General features: G+C 28.1%; 3 protein-coding genes across 6 annotated transcripts in view; 2 read left to right on the top strand and 1 right to left on the bottom strand.

Annotated features, from left to right (window-relative positions):
- Fas1 (fasciclin 1) overlaps window positions 1-17,255 on the bottom strand; it is a 125,669-nt gene that overhangs the window by 24,689 nt on the left and 83,725 nt on the right. For all 4 annotated transcript variants that reach the window (XM_035093932.1, XM_035093935.1, XM_035093933.1 and 1 more), the window contains exon 2: window positions 12,332-12,470. In XM_035093932.1, the coding sequence (XP_034949823.1) occupies window positions 12,332-12,470 (139 nt within the window). The remainder of the gene's footprint in view (window positions 1-12,331; window positions 12,471-17,255) is intronic.
- Orc3 (origin recognition complex subunit 3) lies at window positions 468-5,480 on the top strand. Its single transcript, XM_035093936.1, has 13 exons — window positions 468-678; window positions 1,053-1,184; window positions 1,260-1,380; window positions 1,468-1,625; window positions 1,701-1,852; window positions 1,973-2,081; window positions 2,499-2,663; window positions 2,752-3,057; window positions 3,122-3,409; window positions 3,480-3,713; window positions 4,008-4,127; window positions 5,095-5,159; window positions 5,252-5,480. Exons 1-13 carry the CDS (start codon window positions 655-657, stop codon window positions 5,343-5,345), a joined length of 1,968 nt encoding a protein of 655 aa, XP_034949827.1. The 5' UTR covers window positions 468-654; the 3' UTR covers window positions 5,346-5,480.
- On the top strand, window positions 15,519-17,103 carry LOC118073440 (uncharacterized). Its single transcript, NM_001414586.1, has one exon. It carries the CDS (start codon window positions 15,593-15,595, stop codon window positions 16,709-16,711), a length of 1,119 nt encoding a protein of 372 aa, NP_001401515.1. The 5' UTR covers window positions 15,519-15,592; the 3' UTR covers window positions 16,712-17,103.

Genomic DNA, 17,255 nt, shown 5'->3' with positions numbered 1-17,255 from the left:
AAATTATTTTATCACTATTAAATTTACTGAAACAGGTGACCTTAAAGAAAATGAAATTAAACAATTTAAAATTGAATTTCTTATCGAAACACAGATTCTTAGTTCCAAAAACTTTTTACTTTTATACTGTAAATAAATTATTTGCTCAAATTGATTTATTGGTTTGAATAATTGATGTTAATATTAGGAATTGATAATAAGTTTCTTTTTTTATATAAAATTCAATGTAACTTAATATTTGGAAAATAAATTTATCTTGCATTATATTGATTTCCCAGAAATATCTTCTTTATTGTCATCAGTAGTATACTGTCTGTTACGGCGGTTAAATGAGATACTTTTGAGATTAGTCAAGTGTCTAATGCAGACCTTGAATAAGTTTCAAAACAGCTACGTTATGAAGGGAGGGCAGTAGTAGCAGCTGCAGACAGTCAGCTGTCTGTGGCTTTACACGTTTATATACCGGCTTCTGCGACAGTTGAGACCAGTTCAAATGACGCTGGTCTTTGTTAATGTATTGTGAGGTTACTATATTACGTGCTAGTTAAATATATACAAGTTATCGGCTTTTGTTTAATGTTTAAAGAAACTACAGAGATAAATATTGAAAGTTTATCGTGAATTACTGAATTGTTAGCAACTAACTTTCGTAAAATGGATAATGTCTCGGTATCGAAGGTAAGTTACGAAGGATTCTACCTGTTGCATGTTCAAACATAACCTAAAACAGTTTAAGAAATAAATGTTTACTTTTTTAGTAAAACAAGACAATTTCTAAATCTGAGTTTACATTTAATTAAATAACAAGTATATGTTTTATGATTCACACTATATTTTTTATTAATTGAATTTATTTTGTCATAATAAATATTACAGCGTATTCCAAAGTATTAATCGATAAAAATTGAAATGTAATATGTAAACAATGAGAGATGCAATTTAAATAAATAAAAAATTTTAACAAATGAATAATTGGTATATTTATTAAAAACATTTATACCATAATAGTAAATTCGAAAAAAAATTCAATACGTATTTTTAATTCATTTCAGGGTATATTTGCGTATAAAGGAAAGTACAGATTAAATCAGAAGCCGAAAAAAATTGATACAAATCCACTAATTAACACACCTTGGTATCGAGCTTATAAAGATGCTTGGTCAATTATTGAAAATTCTGCTAAAGTAAATTTACTTCATTAATTAGTCATTTTTCTAAATTGGAAAAATTGTAATTATATATATTTTCATTATTTTCAGAATATTGATGTGAATATGTCCAAACAAATTCTATCGGACGTTAAAAAATACGTAGAAAATGCACGTGATAGTAATCAAGATGAATTTTCTGGTGAAATAGCTACAGCAATTTTATTAACAGGTAAAATTCATTATAACAATTATTGTACCCGCTTACATGATAGTATTAAAAGTTTTTTCATTTGATTTTGTTTTGTTACCAATTAAGGAGTCAATTTGCCTGATCATGGAGAATTTTTTCGCAAATTATCTGCTGCGTTATCCTTAATTACTAAGCAAATCGCAGTAATTCCATCGAGAGATTCCGGAAACTTGAAGACACTGATGGAGGAATCGATATATCAGTTAATAAATAGTTCTGATGATGTAATAAAAAATCTTATGACCTAACAATAGATACAGTAAAAAAAATTCTTATTAATTTAAAATTAATCTTTTAAGGTTTGCGAGGTCAAGAAAAGTCAATGTAATTTTCGACAATTAAAATTATGGTATTCGGAGAATTGTAAACCAAACACTCCATTAGTTATAATAATCCCAGATTTTGAGAGTTTCAATCCAAACGTGCTTCGAGATTTTATTTCAGTTTTAAGGTATAGAAGGAAATTGGTTATTTTGTTTTATTTTATTTAGTTATAAAAAGTACAAAATTTATTTACTTTTTTATATCTAAAGAAAATTTAATTTTTTAAATTAAAAGTTTTCCTTTTTAGCTCCTACTCAAGAGTAATAAAATTCGTGTTAGTTTTCGGGGTTGCAACGACTCTTCATGCAGTTCACAGATCTCTATCTTATGACGTAACATCAAAACTTAGAGTTCAAGTAAGTTAAATAAATTACCATAAATTTTGAACCAAAAATATAAAGATAAACATGAAGTAACGAAGAAAAAGTATAAAAATGTGAAATAAATTATGACGAGTAAACACGTAGTAAGAACGATAAAAATAAAATGACATGACAAAGTTGTTCAGTATAAAGATTGCAAAGAACATGCTAATTTTATGAATTGCTAATTTTTTAAAGAGAAAAATAGAGAAAAACAAATAACAGAGAACAAGTAGAATTTAAAAGCGCTGAGAAAGTAAGAAATTAGCTTCTTAATTGGAATATTCAAATAGAGAAAAAACTTTATAAAATTTTTCAAGTCTTTTGATTTATCTTGTTTTTTCATAATTTTTATTTGTTTGTCATAAATTTATTATTCACGTGTTCCTTCTATTTTTATACATTTTTTAGGTTTTTCACACTCAAAAGCAAGTAAAAAGTTTATCTGATGTACTAGAGGGAACAGTGTTGTCTGGAAAATCACCTTTTATGTTAACAGGAAAAGCGTTTCAATTGCTTACAGATATTTTTTTATTTTACGATTTTTCCGTTAATGGATTCATTCAAGGATATAAAGTACTATTATTTCTTTATTTAACAACTTTGAAATTAATTATCCTACTTTTTTTTTATTTCATTTATAAAAAAAAAATTATTCTTTTAGCTTTGTATGTTTCAACATTTCTTTGAAAATAACTTAACGTCACTTTGTTGTGATCGTTCAAAAATAAAGGAACGTTTGAAGGAATTATCTGCTGAAGATTTTAAAGAACTTTCAGAGCTGCCATCAGTTATTAAATACCTTGAAAAATCTAAACAAAACATAGACTCGAATATAAGTGAAAAGGCAATGAGTTTTTATTCAGATATTTTACATCAATTTCACGATTATATTGGATCTTTTTTTGTAATTCTCAAGTGCTTACATTCTCTGACTACTTCATTACCCGGTGCTCCTTTGGGGAAACAGGTATTTTATAATCCATCTAAAAATGATTCATTCATTTTATCAATCTAAATAAAGTCACTTTCAGCTCCGCGAAGTTTATGCTAATGCAGTAATTTGTGATTTACCGGAGACACCAGAGTACAAAAAATCAATGCAGCTATTAAATTTCATGTCGAAAGAAGAATTAATTATTAAACTGCAAACTATCATCAGTATAATTCGTCAATCGGAAAATGTTTCTTTAAAAGATTTATTAGCTAGTTTGGGAGATCATTTGAATATTATTGAAAATGCTAGTACAGGAAAATTTGAGGCATCAACGAACAAAGTTTTTACTCCACATGTTGAACTTGATAGACTTCAATTTCAGAATGTATGCAATATTTTCTTTCATGCTTATTATTAATGTTAAACTTATATGATATTGAATTTTTTTTTTATAGAAATTATTTCAAAATTCACAACAACAATCTAGATCACCATTTAAACAAGCTCAATTAGATTTAATCAATTATCTAAATGATAAAGTTTTTCCAGTATTTTTAAAAAATCCCAATCGTCTACCGGCTAGTGAGATATTTTGTTTTAGTGATGCATATGCAGGGAAACAACATTTACGTGGATCTCACCGAGCCGCTATTCACACGGGATTAAATAATCCTAAAATTTATTTAAATGTAAGTAAAAATAATATGCAACATCACTATATTTTGATATTCTATGTGATGAAAGCGGCAAATCAACAAGCGGAGTTTAACTCTCATTTAACTTAGGCTATTTAGACTTTCAAATATTTGAGGAAAATGAACAGGTGGTAGAAAGTTTTAAAACCCGAAACGAGATGCATGAAATTTGAGTATATCAAAATAATACGCATGCAACTGCCTATTTACTGGCCAATGAATTGCAAATGTCTTAAAGCTTGATAGAGTTAAAATGAATATGACATAACTTATAATTTTGATTGACAGTGTAATTGTTGTAACTTGGAGAACGATCAAACAATTCAACCTACATTACCTGACCTGAGTATAGTCTACAAATTGCATTTAGAGTCAAGAAAACTTATCAACATGTATGACTGGCTTCAGGTAAAAATTCATATTTATTAATAGATTTAATAATTGTTGAGAAGTGGGACTTCAGTTGGAAACAATGCTTTAAAATTTTTATAACGAAGTGAAGCTAGCTCTTGTTTATACTAGTTTCATTATTTTTCGCAGCAAAAAAAGAATTCATACTCCAATTATTATTTGATGCTTTTTCTATCTAAAGATAATTTTTATAGTATTCGTGAACGCTATAGAACTAAGATGAAATCACATAGTTTTGTTTTTAAATGAACATTATAGATTTACTGAGACATTTAATTTTCTAAAAACAACTTAAATAATTGATATTTTTTATTTAAATAATATTAAATTTATTTTATCTAAATAGTAAGCTAAATTAAATAAAACCTGTCACGTTATAAAATAATATAATATAATAATCGCATCAACAGTTGAGTAATTATAATAATCTTCTGTATTTACGTTGAAGTTAATATTATGTTTCGCCATATACTATTCAAATTTATCAAATAGAAATATTTAAACAGTTTCCTCTCTAAATTTATCGTTCTTCCGTAAACGTTACTCATGATTTATCAGGCTCAATTCTTCATGAGCTTTGACCAAAATTTCGGTATTTAAATCTCAATGATGGCTTTGAAGTAAAGCTACAGATAAAATATTTATATATGCATCTAGCTTAACTGACGTGATATTAATCGACGAAGCTTAATTCATATTCATGCAGCTTTGCTGTCAGTCGTTAGGAGACACCCGTGCGAGCTTTGCAAAACGATTTTGTGTTTGCATTCTTATCTGTCGACATATATTCATACACTATTCCTAATGTACTTTTCTTCAAAGAATCTAAAATAAGCTAGATGATATCGTGGATGGTTAAACATCATTGCTTATTAAAGTAAAACGTGTTTGTACATTTAGTTATAAAATATTCTATTAGGATTTATTTAATTAAATTCAGTTGATGAATTTCTTTTTTTTTCAGGCATTTTTGATGGTTGTAGATCCTAATAATGAGTCAGAACAGACGGAAGTTGATCCTGAAATACAGTATCCTTTTTTATTGTGATTAAATAATTGAAACAAAATTTAGGACTATTATTATAGTGTTTTAATATATTTTCCTTAATCATTGATATTAGGGCTCGTTTTACTAGAGCTGTTGCAGAATTACAACGTTTAGGATTTATTAAATCGTCAAGAAAAAAAACAGATCATGTCAAACGACTTACTTAAAATTTAACGATTATTTTTTGTTATTGCAATAGCAGCGTATACTTTTTATGAGTTCTTCAAGTGAATTATGACTGAATATATTTTTTTATGGAAATGAGTTTGTTAGATCGCGAAGTATTATTTATTAAAAAAGCTCCTGTCGAGTATTTTTATTTAATTAATAAACTGTATATATTTTTTAGAAATATTTTTATAATAAATTTTTGAACTATTTTAAGTTTAATAAAATCTAATAATAAATTACATTTTATGAAAAATTTCTCGGAGCTTAATTGATCTATAATTACATTCAACTGGTTTATAAAAGAGCATTAAAATTACATTAATTTCTTGAATAAATTTTTATTTAAAAACATGGGTGATCAATTATTCTTATCCTGTAAATTAGTAGAAGCTAGATTTTATGATGATTAAATAATATAATTACTCATAAAAATTTATATAGCTGTTTTTTTTGTAAACAAAAGACTAAGTTACACTGAAAGAAGTATATGCGTTTAAATAAGATAATTCAATTTATTACTTAAAAAAAACTTAAATAAGTAAAGAACATTATGATATAGGATTAACTTTAATACATCCTCTGCCATCTTCTCTCAAAGGTTTACTTCTAAAACATCTAATTAATTCATGAACGTCTTAGACACTAGAGTCGAATATTCTATGCTCCCTTGTGAGCTTTAACGAGCGATAAGGCGTCGACATAAACTCAAATTATAATATCTTAGGGGATCATTACCATAAATCATTAAATTTTCTATAATACTATAACTATAAAATTAACGAAATATTCACGTATGCAATAATATTAGATGATGATTACTTCGATACAAACTACAAGAGAATTTGATTTGCTACAATCAATATTTTCCTTCAGTGAATTCACTATTGATAATAGTTCTCTGATAAAGTTTATTCTTCTATGAATCAACGCTAATTTTATTTTTAGAAATTTTAAAAGTCTGCCGAATATATTTTCAACATCTGAATAAAAAAGAAGTGATAGTTAAGAACTGGAACAAGCGACAGCTTTCACGAAAGGGTGGAATCGATTATAAGCGTAGAAATACGGCATTTTAGTTCCCAATATTCTGAATGCCTCTGGCGAATTCTCCATATGATTTCCGAGTCTAAAATTTGATTCAATCATCCTCTAAAGTAACCCCTCTCTTACCACATAGTTGCATATTTTTCAATCCTCTTTCTTTCATTTCCGCTTCTGGTTTCTCTATTTTCAAATTTTTTTTCTTCTCTTTTTACTCTTAATTTACAAAAAAACTCAATGGAACAGTAAAATTCGAGAAAAAGAAAGGATAGAAAATGCCAGCACGTGTACTAACGAATAATTTAATGCTTGTGATGCATATTGATGATTGGCCAATGAAAATCTCCATGAAGTAGACGACGGACTGGTAAGAATACTAAGTCCAACTTTTCCGGTGGTAAGAATCATATCCTGGAAGTTTTCTTCTTTCCTTTATTTATTAATCCTTTTGGTTTTGTTTAAATTCTTGGAAAAAGACTGGTTACTTAGTTATCGGAGAGAAGTAAGGAAAGACACGAGAATCGTAGAGAATAGGTAAAAGATAAAGTAAGTAAATGAAAGTAAGAAAAATTATGAGAGTCAATTTAATGCTGATTTTATGCTTCTTCGACATTGGAGAGTGCTAATGAATGGATAATGAGAGGGTTAATTGGATCCAGCATAAGAGAATCTCAAGTTCTAATTCTTAAAATTCTTTCTCAGTTAATGGGACCAATGGAATTCACCTTGGAAATTAGCCAGATTCTTGTACTCTTGTTTTCTTCAAATAAAATGATATACTTTTTTTTTAAGAAAATAAAATTGTTTTTACATTACATATATATTAAATTTTTTCATTACAATACTCTCAAAACAATTATATTTGATGATTCTCAATTAACTGAGTTTACTCGTCTATGGCTTTTAATTCAGACTATACATTATTGAAATTGGGACAATATTAACGTAGTCATAAAATCTTTAATAAATTTGTTAGTGAATACAAGTGTTTAATTATTTATTGAATTATGGTGATATATGCATCATGGGTGTACTCATACTGTGCTTGTTTATACATGTATGGAGGGAAGGAGGCAATGATATCAAACAAATGTTCTTCAATTTATCTATCATCCTACAGCGAGTGTAATTATTGATTGTTCGACGAGGTGGTCGTTTAATTTTGATGATAACCAATGAAATTTTCATGTTTTGTTGAAAGTAGGTAGGCCAGAGTATATACAATTATTATGGATTTTATGAAAGCTGATAATTACTAGTGAGAATTATATTAATTCAGCAACTGATAATTTGGATGAATATCTGTCATTAAATATTAAACTTAATGAAGTATAATTATTTTTTGATGTGTAAAAATTAATAGGAAAAGAGTTGATTTATAGTCATTGAAATAAATTTTTTAATTTGAACAATACAAATAATTTAAATTAACGAAAAGTATGTGAATCGAACTAGAAGAGATAATAAAAAATAAAATTTTTACCAAAACAATTATAAAACTTGGGAATAATCTTCTGAATGGATCCAATTAATTGTTGCTATCACAGAATCTAGAGAATCAGGTAGGAATTCAACCTCGTGCTCTCGAGATTAATTTTCTCGCGAGATACCGCGGTTGTGGTGGTTTTGGAGATAAGTTTGGTGTTCCATAGGGGACGATGGAGACACGCTACACATTGTAGAACTTGTGTGTGGATCATGTCCGAAGTCCAACATTGGAGAGTTCAGGATACACCAACTGAGAATAAGGTCAAAGACCCACGGGATTTATACCACATCTCTCTAAGATGAGACAACTCTATTCCGGCTTTGGAATTGCCCTCACTTGTCTCCAAGACATATCACATGGACGGTTGAAGATCCTTTGAAGCGATTATGCATTGATTGAATCTCATCGAGTAGTGACCTGAAGTGTCATAGTGAATATTCAACTCGATCACCAACGTTATTAGTCTGATTGATAATTTTCGATACCAATGAAATGAGAAATGCTTTGAGACGTATTAAATCGTTTCCGGTAGAAAATAGTTGACCAAAGTTAGAAGCAAATTTGTATGAGACAAGTCAAATGTTCTAGGTTACCGTCATTATAACTTTGCTGAGGTTTCAATGCATATCTGCTGTCCTTTTCAGTAGATTTAGAATCTCCCTTGCGTATTATACTTCATCCATGTCACGTAGTGCTACTAACACCAGCTGCAGCATTAAATTACCGAACTATCAACGATATGGAGAGATTCTGGACAGTAATAAACTAGCAAAAATTGATCATTGTAATCTTTAGAAACAACTTATGAAAGTCATAAAGTTTCATTTTTATCTGTCATTAGAGGTTTTACATTCCACTTACTCGATAAATCGAGTTTAGTTCAGATTTGAAAAAATTAATATTCATTGTACCTGACATAATATAATGATTTATTAAAGTCTCACTCCTGATAGAAAATGTTAGCTTGTAGTTGTAAAGATTATTTTTTATTTTCGTAAAAAGCTTTGTTCAGTAAATTTGACTAATTTTTAATTATAATAAAAATGCTATAAAATATTTTAAGCTGATTATACTTTGTTTTTATTTATATTTTTTTTTATACTTAACTTATTTAATAATTAATTGGAAATAATGTAATGTAAAATTAAAAAAAAAGAATATGATTTTTTTTTGTATTTGAAATCGGATGATCTTTTATCTTGTTAAAAATGACATGAATGAACATTTGAAATGTAAAACAAGAGCAAAAGTTTTCACTGAATTTTATCTGTCGTCGTGATTACCACTGAAAATAGACAAGAAATATTCGGAACATTTCCCATGAGATCTTAAGGACCTTTTTTCGTTATACCTCTTTGTCTCTGATGTCTTTTAGAACGAGTCCTTTTCCTTTAGACAGACGACGTGGAAATCAATCTCAGTGTACAGTTGGCGCGTCAATTTTACTGTCGTCACCTGAAACCTCATAGGGAAAAAATTCCCTAGATGTTTTACACACCAAAAAAGGCATTTCTTTAACACAATTCTGAATGAAAATGCTAGAAAAGAATTCAATTTCTCTAGATAATGTTAGAAATGGACTACTCTTTTGTAGAACATCTGCTAAAAACATCTTGGACAGTTAAAAAAGTAACCTCTGGGTATCAGAAAAAGAAAGATAAAAAATGATAGTCTTTGGAAGCTTTAGATGGACTTGATAATTCTGAAAATCAATTGTTAATGAAAGTCTATGTTTTATGTGATAACTTGTTAAAGAGATTTTGCTTCATAAAAAAGTAGAAAAAGATAACTTTTATGATGTTAGAAAAATTTTTTTTTTAATTTATCCTAAGTTTATTTTAAAACACTCTAATTGTTTAGTTTTGAATATTTTTTTTAACTTTTAATTGTACACAAGAACTTCAAAATGTTAAGGTTGTTGTCTTTCTTAGAAACTGAGAGAAATTTTTCTATCTTTAGAAAAAGCATCTATTGAGTAATGAGTTCCAAAACCCTAACAAAATATTCCAAATGATAAATTGAAGCCGCTATAAAGGTGGTTCTGGATGCTCATCCTCTTCAATTCCTCCGCAAAACAACGGTGCTTAAGCCTCAAAATTATGAAAGTTTCCAGACTAATTGTGAAAGTTTTCACTGGCGATATACAAAATTGCTCTAAAACCGGACTTGAAAGCTCAAGAGGTAAAGACAACGATGATAAGAATTTACTTAAATTGAATAAAACCATTCTTCATATTTATATAGTCATAAATAATTGGTTTAGTTATTTTTAAAGAATCAAGTATAATTGCTTATTATGAAAATATTATATATAGTATGGATAAAGATTTATCTGCTCGGCTTCGCTGTTGAAACCTCTCAACAATCAAGTTCACCTTCTGTATCTAGAATATTGGCGGTCAATTTCCGGAAACCTCAGGTTTGCGTGTACTTCAACTAGAGTATTGATCTTGACTAATAGTTATATTGGCTATGATACCTTATATGTAACAGCTTTGGTATATTGTAATTAATAATTTTGATTTTAATAAGCGGTTAAGTATTCTTGTTTTAAGTCTTTTGAGGTATTATAATGCATGGTTTGAGGAGATAAATTGTTGAGAATAAAGCAATAATTATTATTGCTTTTCGTAAAGTATACTTATAGATAATGAATAGTAAAGTAGATTAATAATAGCAAATAATGTGATATTAATAATGAAAAAAATATAATATAATATAAAATTTTTCCAAGTCTCTTTTTAATGATTTCCAGTTAAATAAATCATTGAACCAGCAATTTATTATTTAAATAAATGGAAAAAATCTAGCAAAAGTGATAAATTCTTCATCTGCTCTTTCTGATTGCAATCAAGAGGTAAATTAGCAAAAACCAATTTAACTAAAATCGTCCCTATTGGTTTCTGGCAATGGTCATCAAGGTTCCAACTTGCGGAAGAATCTAATCGATTGGTGGTATATAGGGTTTGCCAAAACCCCTTGCTCCCTCTGATCTGATAGTTTGCCAAATTCAAAGAGTAATTTCAATGACCTCGAGGAATATTCTTTTTTTATCGATTGATTGCTGCCATCATGATTATTCAAGATCATGTTTGAATGTTTGAGTAGAATATTAAACGAGATGTTAAACTCGTGAATAAAAAAGATGAAAACAAAAAGAACATTAACAACGAGCTCAACTATTGAATACGTGGTTAGTCACACTCTGAAGCTGACGGTTTCTATCTTCTATGATGTTAATATTTGTGAATTCTTGATAGACCACGTTGTTGTCTAGTTCAAAACTTCCTATCAACTATAACTAACATATACTTGCATGTTACTTACTAAATATAGTTAAATATAATATTCAATTTCAATCTCAAACTCCAAGTTATTTTCATGTCTTTGATCAATACTTTCAGTCAACTTCATCAGTGTTTCTGTGAAAATGATAGTTTCATTTTTGCAACGTTGTGTCATGTGCATCTGATGAAAATACGTGAGTATGGCGTTTGTGTAGCTATTATATTGGTTATACTTTGGTTTAGTTACAAACTAATGTTATTACGGAAATTGTGTTTGAAAATAATTATCAACCTTAATTTATTCACTATTGGGAGTTCTTGTGCTTTTGAAGGAATAATCTGATTTTTATAATTCTATTTCATTAAATATTAACAGACTTCAAGATTAATTTTAGATTGTATTTATTTTTAACAAAAATACCTCCACCAATTATATTTTTAATCATAATAATTTTCTAAATAGTTAAACTATATTTTATATTCTAGAATGACAAAAATAAAGAAATATATGTATATTGATTGAATAAAAAGTAAAATAGCTTGATTTCTGATGACATTTCAGATGAATTATTCAAATATTCAAGAAGTGAAATAACTTCGACTGTAAAATGTAATCGTTAATTTTGAATGAAGTTATCAACGATGTATGTGTATTTATAATACTAATGGAGTTATAATAGATATAAATATAAATAATAAGAAGAATAAAGAAAACCCAAAAGTTCTGAATAATAGATCCAATGCCAATTAGATGTGCCATAAGCACATTTCCTGGGCTTCCTGGCCTGGATAAAGTGGCTTCTACTTGTAATTTATTCGATAGTCGTTAGCACTGAATATAGTTGGAGTGTTTCTTTTTTCAGTTTTTAAATCATTATTTCAGGAAATATTTAAAACCCATTAGAGTTGTAAATTTAAATTAATTCTTATTTAAAGATTCAGTAATTGTTGTTGATACCAAAATTAATAAAAAAGTTTTGAAAGGCATTCATCAATAAATATACGATTTAATTCGACAGTACATTAAATACTCCTTCATGAATAATTGAGAATTCTGCATTTAATACTTAAAGCAGATGTATCATAAATTCATAATGAGTTTTACATATAGCATTTATTTAAGTTTCATCATTTCTAAACTGGTTAAATAAAATATTCTACTCACCAATATGATAAAGAACATAAGAATCCTTAATCTTTCGATCACTATCTTGGAATGCTCGATTCGTTGGAGCAAAGACTGTCACATGCCGAGACATAAGTGTGAAGTTTGCCACCATGTTATGCTCTAGCAGATTATAAAACTGTAACATAAAAGAAAATTATTTTATAAGAATCAGATCAGACCATTTGATAGATGTAATTTTGAAAAAATTATAAAAAAATAAACAAATAGTTAAAATCTATTTCTAAAAAAATGGGTGTTGATATGTTTTTATTTATTTTGTTGGTTGTTGGGTATCTGATACATTAGGTGTTAGGTTGCAAAGAAAGTAATGTAGGGAATGATGAAAGGAAAGAAACAAGATGGATAAAAAAGTGGATTGTATAATCCAGTGATACATCGGGCTCAGTTGGAGACCAAGGGAGGAAAAATGTGGTGCAATGACGTTGGGTGAAATAATAATAAAAAAATAATCATAAAAGAAAGAAGATGTGAGGTAGGAGAAAGGGGAGAGAAAAAAATAAAAATGGAGTAAAAGTACAGGGTGAACACGCTTAATGCATCGGGCAAAAAAAACGAATAAATAGGGCAACGTAAAAGAAAAGTGAATGTTGAAGGGGGTGGAAAATTATAAAGAGAAGAGTATAGAAGTGTAAAAAATTTATTTTCCTATAGTATTCTGAAAAATAAATGACTTAAGCTATAGAGTAAATGAAAAGAATAATTTGTTAAATCATATTGCAACAACAGCAGTAGAATGATGAATATGTATTCTGATAACTTTTTTTTTTCATCACAATTGAAAAACATTTATTGTGTGAATTGTATTCATATGATATCAAAACAAGTAATTCTTTTTTTAGAACTACGATTTGTATGATTAAAAAAATAATTTGTTTTTATATATAATTAAGAAAAAAAACACGTTAACAATCGGGTAATTTTTTAAAAAATAAATTATTAAAAATGATTAAAAAATTTTTTAAAAAAAATATAAGCTAAAATAAATTTTGTTGCAGTTTTTTAATTAAGAGAGTTAAGTTATCCAACAAGAAAAAAGAAACATTTACAGGTGGTTTGAAAATTTTTATAAATATAGAAAATTGTAAAAATATAAATAATACATTTGACATTTTTCCTGTAGCAGTCAAGTACCAAAGCCATATTTTTTGAAATTAAATTTTATGTCTAAGGTACAGAATCATATATAAAAATTCTTATCTTTTAGGATAAAATTTTTAAAATCTATAGAATTGAAAATTTTTTTATTTCAGAAGGAATATTGAAGGTAAAACTCGTAAATCAATTGTACTCAGATTTCATTGAGTATTTCAAATAGATCGTAAAACCATCCAATTTTACCTCGTCTGTTTCATTCGCTCGAATTGAGGTGAAGCTGGTGGCAAAGGACTTTCTTTCGTCTTTTATCAAGTCCTTGCCACGTCTTCTGTAACGAAAACGTCGGTAGCTCTCAAGAGGATAGAAAAGAGAGTAAAAAAATTCAAAAGACAAAATAAAAAAAGATTGAATGATTTTTTTTTTTTTTCAATGAAATAAGAAAAAGAAAATTCAAAGGCCACTTCAGTTACTGCAAATTTTTTGTTTTTATTTTCATTTACTTCTTGCTTTTATAAAAATTAACAGCAAAAATGACAAATCAACAGAAGATGAATAAAAAGATAAATTTGAAAAAGTGTTCATTCAGTCCATACTATAGTTGTAATTTCTTCATTTTTTTTGTTTTTTTCATTAAATATCTTCGTTCTCAGTATCTAATACACGTATGTACGCGTTTTTTCTTTCAAGAAAAAAAGAATAAAATAACGAAGGAAGTATAAAAGGACTAGCGATGTGGATATAGTAATATCGAAATGTGAGCCACGTATCCAATATATAGAGACTTTTAGTACGGGTTTGTCAAGACTAGCGACCTCAACAAATACTCAGAGTTCACTTTTACCACGTCTTATACAGTGCTACCCCTTTTCCGAAGCCCACATCTATTTTTCCTCTCTCTATCTCACTATACATTTTATCTTTGTCTAGATGTCGATTTTTACTCTCTTTCTTAGATCCATTTCTCCTCTTTCTGCATCAAACTATCAATTTACAATAGAGTGGTTTCCCGATGGATTCAATAACGCAACCAATAATAGCAAGATCCATGAAGGTTAGAATTCTAAGCCCAAGGGATGATATGAATATTATATTTCATCTTTTGATTTTCAAATATTTTTTATTAGTAGTGGCTTTCTATTGGCATTGTTATCAGACTCTATAAGAGCTCACGTAATTTTAACAGTAAGCAAGACGTAATGTTTCAATAAATTTGAAGCTTTTAATTTGTATAGGTGTTTATCTTTAGCATTATAACTATCAAATCAATATACCTATTTCGATGCAGTTTATTTTACTGAACAGCTATTCAATCAAGATGACCCTCAATTATATTTAATGATCATCATTAAAGCTATTTCAAGATCATTAACTGATAACAGTTAGCAATTTTAACCAGAATCATTCAAGAACTCATCTAAATATTATTCAGTTTGTACCCTTTAAAGTTTTAATTCAAATTATTATTATTCTAGTATAATCAGAATAATTCTAGAAATCTCTATTAATATTTTGCTATTTTACGTAATTCATGAATAACTATTTAGTGCTTTAATCAGTTAGAATTTTGTTGTTCTAAATAATAAAATTGACTTAAAAACCATATTTAAATAATCCAAAACATTCTCATTATTTAGATTAATTGCCATATTTACTATTTATACGCCTAAAGAGAGAGTAGGTGGTATTTGGATATATAATTAATTAAAAATTAAAAGGAAAAATAATGAGTAATGATAATAATTAATAACTAATTGTCTTCACTACATTGAATTTTATTAGGTAATTAATTTATTAATTAGTCGATTGATAAGTGAACTCTGCAGTTTGCTAATAGCTCTCTCGTGATCATAATGAGGTTCTCATGATTTATTATTGCATGTGATTAAATTATCAATAATCAATAGTCGGCGTGGATCAACAGTGATAGAAATTAGAGGGATTGTGAAGGGCTTTCGAGTCGAGAGGTTTGCTTAGTAGTGTCCAATATATTGAACTGTTCAATTTTTGACCGTACTCATTTTATCACAAACATATACACACAAACGTCAAACATAAAATGCCTTTAATATTACTTATATTAGCCGCTATAAAAATATTTAGTTCCAATTTTAATGAAATATCACGTAGCGAGTATAAGCACCAATGTACATTATTAAAATAATTTTTGTATTTGGTATATTTATAATACTGTATTGCAGTGCATTAAGAATGTCTACATCAGAATATTATGAGTATTATAATGACTTGCAAGAAAGAGTGAAAAATAAACAATTAGCACAATTAATGAATGGACAGTTGATGGATAATTTACCAAACATTAATTTATTTGTGAATAATCATCATGACAGTAATTTAACAAAATGTACTTCTACAAATGCATTGTTTTTACGAGACGTACCGGACAATTTAACAGAAGCTGATATTGATACTAATAACCATTCATATGACAGCCAGTGTCAAAAAGTTTGTAAATCAGGCTCAGCAAGAGCTTTGGTTATCACTGATATAGAAAAGCAGGAGGTTTATATGAATAATACTAGGTTAAACCCAGGTATTTGGTGTGTTGCTGATAGACTTCAATGTAATTTAAGAACTACTTATGCTGTAATAACTGCTAGTGGGGATATTGTTTGTCGTTCAAAATTTCCTGAATTATTTGGAGGTCCAACTGGTGATAAAGTCATCGCTTGTAATAATTATCAATATTATAATCGTAACAATAAATTAATTGACAATAGGACAGGCCAACCAGTTGACCCAAAAACCGTGTCTCTATATGATAAAAATGAATCAATATATGATCGGTTTACTTGTGTATTTGGAACTGATGATTATGGTAATCAATATATTGAACATCCATTGAATAAATTTCATCCTTTTAGAAATCCATGTACTATTAAATTGACTGATACTGGCTCTAAAGCACCAGATATGTTTAATCGTGAAACTGCCGAATGCGATTGCTCTAAGTTGGGTTCTATTGAGTTGAAAAATGCACTGGCTGATAACAAACGTTCTACTTGCACAGGATGTAGGAATGAATTCCAAGCAGATGTGAAAATGTTACAAATTGAATCAGAGTGTTTTAATATTAATGACCCAGCAGTTGATGCGAGACACAAGTTGCCATGTTCTCCAGACAAGTTTAACTTAAATTCTGTGAGATGTAATCTTATTAAATTGGGTATGCAACCTGTGGAAAAACTTGCCCATAATAAATTGATGATTGAATTTGAAGGACAAATTAGAGTCGATGCTTAGTATAAATAGATCAAAACTTGCAATATTGTTTGATATTCATTGAAAGTAATTGAATCAATTTTACTTAGCACAAAAATATTTTTTCAAGTTGGTTTTATGGAGAAAAAAATTCTAAACTAATTGTTATTCTTCATAAAAAAATAAACTGTAGAGCTTTTTCACTCAAGCTGTCTCTACACTTTCCTACTGTTCTTTAAAATCTTGAACTTGACTCATATTTACACTCAGGTCATTGACCCATCAGCTGTTCATCATTTCTATTCATTTGAGATCAGCCCTATTCAAGTGTCTAAGTGTTTAAAGATTTGATGGTAATGAAAGCTGTTCTATAAAAGATAAAAACTCAATATCCAGCGAAAATTATTTTGTCACATCAAACATTTATAAACTTTATTATAAATTTTTAACATTTTACTCTTTTTTTTACATTATGTAATTACTTCATTTTCTGTATGTTATACTTGCCGTAGTTTTTGAGTTAATTATAGTTTGGATAAATTAATTATGAACATTTATTGATGAGATAATTGAATTTTCAATGAAT

Source organism: Chelonus insularis, unplaced genomic scaffold (assembly GCF_013357705.1).
Source record: "Chelonus insularis isolate UGA/USDA-ARS -01 unplaced genomic scaffold, ASM1335770v1 scaffold_303_pilon, whole genome shotgun sequence".
In the NCBI taxonomy this organism is placed as follows: Eukaryota; Metazoa; Arthropoda; class Insecta; order Hymenoptera; family Braconidae; genus Chelonus; species Chelonus insularis.
Note: the sequence above shows the minus strand (reverse complement) of the source record. Positions and strands in the feature narration are given on the sequence as shown.

Coding starts and splice junctions, on each gene's coding strand:
- Orc3 (XM_035093936.1), top strand. CDS start 655: ATGGATAATGTCTCGGTATCGAAG. Junction 1,381..1,467: donor TACAGCAATTTTATTAACAG/GTAAAATTCATT, acceptor TTACCAATTAAG/GAGTCAATTTGCCTGATCAT. Junction 5,160..5,251: donor GAAGTTGATCCTGAAATACA/GTATCCTTTTTT, acceptor CATTGATATTAG/GGCTCGTTTTACTAGAGCTG.
- LOC118073440 (NM_001414586.1), top strand. CDS start 15,593: ATGTACATTATTAAAATAATTTTTGTATTTGGTATATTTATAATACTG.